This window comes from Pteropus vampyrus, unplaced genomic scaffold, assembly GCF_000151845.1.
Source record: "Pteropus vampyrus isolate Shadow unplaced genomic scaffold, Pvam_2.0 Scaffold764, whole genome shotgun sequence".
Lineage (NCBI taxonomy): Eukaryota > Metazoa > Chordata > Mammalia > Chiroptera > Pteropodidae > Pteropus > Pteropus vampyrus.
The window spans coordinates 67,259-73,988 of record NW_011889545.1 but is presented as its reverse complement, the minus strand read 5'-3'; the positions used below and the strand labels follow the sequence as shown (position 1 = coordinate 73,988).

Here is a 6,730-nt window from a genome sequence, read left to right as displayed (position 1 = left end):
TGCCTGCCATAGGACATACAAGGCCTTTAAATACATTCATATATAGTACCTAATAATATGTTAATATGAACATACCAACACACATACAGATTTTTATGCCCCTTGATAACTGAAAAAGAAGTTACTGTTACTAAGTCAAATGTTAACACAAAGCTCACTAAACCCATTTTTCTAAAGTCAGTACAGACATATTCACCATAAAAAGACATGAAAGATTCATCATGAGATGAACTCTGAGTCAACAACTAAAAACCATCTCTACCAGTGCATCGCTACCATCCAACCCACTCTAGGAAAAGCAAAAACCAAACTCTATAAATAAAATCTTGAGCCAAACCTCTGTCGGAAAAGCAGGAAGAACTGAGTTCTCCAAGCATTCGGTCCAGGCGGCCACGTGGCTTCCCTTTCTCTGACTTGTGCTTATTCAAAAGCCACGGGGAGCCAACATTTAACATCAGTGAAACACAGCGACATGTTTGTTCACCATTCTGGCAAAGGGAGAAGACCCTCTGCTTTGTAGTACTAAGCAAAACATCCTTAGCACTTCGGAGGCTTACGCTCGCACACTCTCAAGCTATTTGGAGGTACCACTGAAAACCCATTACTATTATGCTGTCAGCAAGTCGCAAGGAGATAGAAGCGCGAGGTCGATACCCGTGTTCAAAAAAAAAAACAGTGATTTTTGAACACAGGCATCGGCCCCAAACAGGCTAAAAGAGTTAAGTGATATGCCACCCTCTGAACATGGATAATAAAAGAATCATTTTACAAGACTTAAGTATTAACGGTCTAGTTCCAGATTTATGGCAGCAGTAATAAGATTCACAAGGAAAAACTATTAGGTGAAATGTTTCTCCGAGGAAAGGATCAAAATAATCCCAGACTACTTAAACTTTTGGGAGAATTCTTGTTGTTTGTGTAATAACCGTAGCTACATGCATTGTTTTCTGCTTCAAGAACAATTAAGTACTATTTGACTTTATGAATATACACAGTAGTTTCACGTAGATCATTTCTATCCTGTTATAGGCACACATTCATTCATTTGAAACAATCTGTGTTTCATTTGTCCAAACTATTCTTCTACTTTTAGTATTATATTCTTTATATTACATTAGTCGGTAAATGGGAATTTGGAATGAAGGAGAAATGCCAGGAAAGAAAGAATTCAGAAATCCTTTGAAATATGGCAGTTCAAAGCTAGAACCAAGGAGCCACACGGCACTGCCTCCCAGTGTGAGACGAATATGCTGCTGAACATGTGCCGAAGAATTAGCAGGAATGAGTGGGGTCTTGCTTCACAATCCTCATTTAAGTCAGACCACTCACAACCCACCTGCCACAGCTGTCACACACCAAGGCCTGACGTGTTTTCCCACGAGATGCTGCACAACATCCCCTGTTGCACAAAGTGCTCAAGATACGATCACTGGTGCATATGAGATAACTGTGCATTAGTGTTTTTGGTTTTTGTTTTTTTTCCCTCTAGCTTTCGGCTCAGCCTTTAGAGGCTTCGACAAGAGGTAATAAGGACTCAGCAAGCAAGTCTTCGAACAAGTAAGTTCACTTGAAAGTCAGACTTTTTAAAAAATCAGTAGTGTATATGCTGAGGGGAAAAAAGTAATGTTCACTTTCGAACCAGTGCATCCATCCGTATGGCGTTCGGATGCCTAACGCCCCACGGTTTCTTGAGAGAATCGTTATCCATAGGACCGTTAAGGCAGTTACTAATACTAGAAGTGGACCCTTGCTCCACTAGCTAAAATACACACACGTAACAGATAACTCTTTGGAGCGTGTAACCATCCACCGGTGATACTTTAAAGCCAATGGCAACAGAGAAAGTGGGCGGGGATACCAACGAAGTAATCCCAAGGGGTCATTTCATACTAAGCATAACAATACTGTATAAACTCACATTAGGACTTACTCCTATCCTGAGGATATCATGTCAAAAAATAATACAAAGGGAATTATTGACGCATTCAAGACAACAGAGAAATGGTTCAAAAGGATCAAGTTAACATCCTTATGAGACTGTGAAGAAGGACAGTGTCTCACGACATATGGAAAATTGGTGAATTTCCCGTGAGACCATGATTTCGCCTTTGTGAATCTGTATCCAATCCGAACTAAACCAAACACTCACTTTTCGGTGTCGACTCGTTTGAAAATGCGACAAAAAGAAAAAATGATCTCCAAAACTTTGCTGTTAAAATAACTTTTTAAATATTTTATGAATACCACCAAGAGGTTACATTTTTAGGTATTATGTATATTGAGAACTACTAAAAATACTGCTAATGGGAAAATTATTCTAAAAACATTTATAGGTAATAATTCTTTGACCTATAACTAATGTAAACAGAAGCTGTCAAGATGATTCATTATCTCCTCTAATTTGTATCCACCACGAGCCTCTTGCCAGTTACATAATGACATGCTTTAATTCCTGACTTTGGTGAGGAAAGTCAAATACAACTCGGTAACCATTATCAGCACCGACATACAGTGTATCATGTAGGGCAAAACGAAGCGAGATTATATTTAAGAAAAAATTAAATTTCTTGACTCATCAGCATTCAAATCCCAAATCTCTATTTCCTTCCAGACTAAGAAAAAGGGCTACGAGAAAAATCCCTCTCATTGTTTTTTCTATCATTCGGAACTGACACATAAAATACGTCACAGGTGAAACTCTCCTTTTATAGCACATAATATACATTATGAGAAAGCCACTTATACAGAGTACTTCAACTAACTGACAACTTTATTTAAAAATATATCCTACAAACGCCCATGCTTACTTCCAATAGAAAAAGTGATGGGAGTATTTTACCTCACTCACAGGGACGAATGCAGATTTTACAGGGCCAGAAGTAGTCTACTGCTCTTTTTCAAGAAAATTAATACAAAGCTCCCAATGCAAAATTAGGCACAGGACCTCGGAGGGGGCATGCCTAAGTGAGGGGTACCGAAGCCCACATTTCATCAGCTTCTCAGGATACCCACCTGTGCACAGCGGACAATTATTTTTTAATATTTCTCTGACTATGTCGCATAATAAATTACACCAAAATATCATTACCTCCAATCACTTTCATTTCCCGCTACTCTGACCTTTAGTTTTCTATCTTTTCATAACCTATTCCTCAATTATAAGAAATCAACGTTAGGTCAAAGATGTTCCCTTTCTTAGCCGGCATTACCGCCATCTGCAAATGGAGATGAAATAATGAGTTTCCTGAAGAGCGATTACAGTTCATGAAGAATTCTGTTGAATGATGTAACTATAGTCAGGCTAACGATCTGCTGAGACAGCAAATAGCGAATGGGCAAACAATTTTATCAGACACCTAAAAACAACCCGGAAATTTGTTCCAATGTACATATTTTCGTGTTAGTTAAACTGTCATGCATTTCTAACATAACCTAAGCATCTGACTTACTTCTGCACCAGTGGGGGTGGGGAGAATAAGGTACAAGCACGTGTGCATGCGTGCGTGTACACACACCTAACGCTGATGTCTGGGACCGGAGTCGGCCATCTCTTCTAGAACAGGATAGCATTCTGAATAGCAATTAAAAAGGCTGATTCCCTGATGACAGAAACCCTGTGTCTTGTCTGATGTGTCCTAAAAATATGTGGAAGTACAACTTCATCTCCATCATTTTCTTTAAAAATTACTGACTGGCTTTCTGTCTAGTTAAAACAGTATTTCAAAGGCACTAGAAATGTTAACAGTGAAAAATTATTTTTGATAATGATGGAATGAATAACGAGTATGTATTTTGGTTAGCTTGTACAAGGATCTATTTAAAGAGACATTAAACTAAAAATAAACGAACAAATAAAATGAAGATACCTATCTACCTACCTAATGTGTTGATATAAGCACATTAACCTCAGGAAAAATCAAGAACCACCTGAACCTCTCCAAGTGATTTGACCTTTTTTTCCATTAGACAGAAAACTCTTCGGTTTAGATTATACGGGCTTAAGGTATAAAAAATAAATAAAAATTGGATATAAGGGAATCTATTTTTACCACCAGCAACGATACAGTGGGGAGAGATATGAATGAGTCGATATAGAAAATAGACTATGGGACAAATATGAACCCCTATGATAAGAGAAAAAGGCAGGATTTTTTATGAGTTCACTTAGAGATCCAAACACTAGGTTTGGCTGACAAAATGTCAATCTTGGATAAGTATTAAATGTTATCAAGAGTAAAAATTGAAATTAGTGAATTGGTATTGCCCAATTTATAAATTATCATTACGATTTTTGTCGATTGTCTATAAATTCTACATCTTCTCTTAATGATTTTAATCAGTGTAATTCTTTCAAAAAATTCTTATTTTCAAATGGACAAAAAAATTAAAGAATGAAATATGCTGACTAAACAGTTAACAGGTTTCATCATACTATGACTCTCATTTGAAAATTCCACAATATTTTCTAAACCCAGTATGTAACACCTGTATGGATACACACATTCATGCACGGTTTCTCCTTCTTTCAGTGAATTTGTTACCAGTTATCTCTTGTGAATTGAATGATAATTCAGGTGAGGAAATTACTGATAGAGCCTAGACACAAAAGTGGAAAAATTTTAGAAACATCAGCTGTAAGTTTTCTTTATCAATGACATTTCTTCCTCAGTTTTTATGTGAATATATGCCTTTTCCTAATTGACCTGGACAGTTGTAGCCGAAGACCTATTTTAACAGAACATAAAATGTATAAAGGAAATGTACAACCTGTCAAAATTCATCACCATGTAAAAATAGCTATGAAACAAAAAAAAATTCGGAATTACTAACACTGCATAATATTTTGGGCGTTTTCTTTCTTGGTGATTTCTGTCTTGTGTTGATATTGCAATTTGAAGATTCGAAAATGCACATATTTAGGTGTATTTATCAAGGGTAAATTATTCACAAAACAGGTGATTGTGCTTAAGAAGATTTAATACCAAACTGAGTATGGCTTTGCTGTAAGAAAGTTACATCCTTTCTTGATCAAATGAGCTGCCGTAAAAACCAAATGGCATATAACCACGTGCCTTCCTAACGATGAGTGAAAAACAAAAACAAAAACAAAAAACAAACAAAAAAAAAACCCTAATAATTCTCAAGGATTTTTACTTAAACATAATTTGTGGATTTGTCTCATGAACAGTAGCCCCTAGCAGCTCTTCTTCAACGTATCCATTAAAACTGGGCATATCCCAACTCTGTCCTTTGTTCAAAATGCTCTGAGTATCACTCATTAAAAGATGAGTGACATCTAAGTTGATACCTCAGGGGAAGCAATGCAATGCCAATGTAAAATAAATTTCTCTCCTCTGTCCACAGTGATGATGCCTGCTTTGTCTTTCTTTCTTCCTCCAGAAGAGCAGAAAACACTTTTCACAGTATGGTCACCTATAGTATGTAAAAACCGCTTGTACAAAGCCCATACGTATAGAAAACATTTCAGTCTCCAATCGAAGGTTCTTAGCCATGGTAAGATATATTACAGCAAAAGACCACTGAAGTAATTGTCCATTCCACAGTCTTTTCCCCCTAACTTCAAAAGGTGGGTATCAGGCACTCAAGAATCACGTGAACTCATAGTATAGTTGCATATCAGTTTTCTAGAACTACATGGAGTTATAATTAAATTTCTTAGAAACCAGTTTGAATACACTAAACGATACGAATAGAAATAACTGATTCCTTTCAGTCCATCACCAAAGTTGCAATCCTCTGGATTTTCATAAAATGAAGTGAACGTCCATGTTTTGTTTCAGCCTTTTCGGCAGAAACAAGGCCAAGGATAGATTGCCAAGATTTCAAATGCATAAATTCATAATTAATGACAATCTTCTTCTGGTACAACTTCCAGTATTATTTGTAAGGTTCTGGTTATTCTGCCTACAAAGAAATAACGAAGAGAAATTAAAAATGCACAGAAATCAGAAATGCATAAAAAACAGCAAAAGGTGAATTATTTGGGGTTGAATACTGAAAACACACAACTGCCTATTTCATAGAGCCCTTTCAAGAATGATTTACTTCATTAGAATCCTATCATCCTCAATTAATTTATTTGTCACTTCTGTAACTTCCCAGCAAGAATACATTAATATTTTATATTCAAATAAGGACTTTTATTTATGAACCAGGAGGCTGAAAATATTTTGAGGTAACGGGATCAAGATATAAATAAATGTTCAAAAACACATTTCATATTCAGTTTTAAATTGCTTTTGTTGTTTTCGCACCTATGAGATTACAACCAATTCCTTGGCAAAATCAGGAGAAAAAAAATCAAAATAAAATTTCCAGTCGCAACCTTGTAGTATCCTACTGAGCGAAGCATCTCATCTCCCAGGACCTCGTTCGCCTCATCTATAGGAATGAGGGACTTGGGAGTGACGTCAGCAAGGTGCAAGGCTAGGAGCTCCCGACGTGCATCCACGCCCCACCCCCCACCGTAAAAAAAAACAAACAAACCAAGAACAACAAAAAATAAACAGCTACATATTGAAGAAAACAGCTCAGGAAAAGGTCTAGACAACAAAGCAGCAGCAGCAGAAACCCGGCAGAGCTCAAAAGTCGAGGATGGCCACACCGAAGTGTGAAGGAAGCACCTTGCCCGCATCGTCCCAACCCCAGTAGTTGCTCTGGAGAAGTTCACCGCAGGGTAGGGGAGAAGGAGACCCCACCACCACCACCA

At 37.2% G+C, this 6,730-nt stretch overlaps 1 protein-coding gene across 1 annotated transcript in view; it reads right to left on the bottom strand.

Annotated features, from left to right (window-relative positions):
- Positions 1-4,318: 4,318 nt before the first annotated feature.
- The window catches only part of LOC105309537 (cystine/glutamate transporter-like), a 67,664-nt gene continuing 65,252 nt past the window's right edge, over positions 4,319-6,730 (bottom strand). The window contains exon 10 of the mRNA XM_011385721.2: positions 4,319-5,925. Within this exon, the coding sequence (XP_011384023.1) occupies positions 5,864-5,925 (62 nt within the window). The 3' untranslated portion in view covers positions 4,319-5,863. The remainder of the gene's footprint in view (positions 5,926-6,730) is intronic.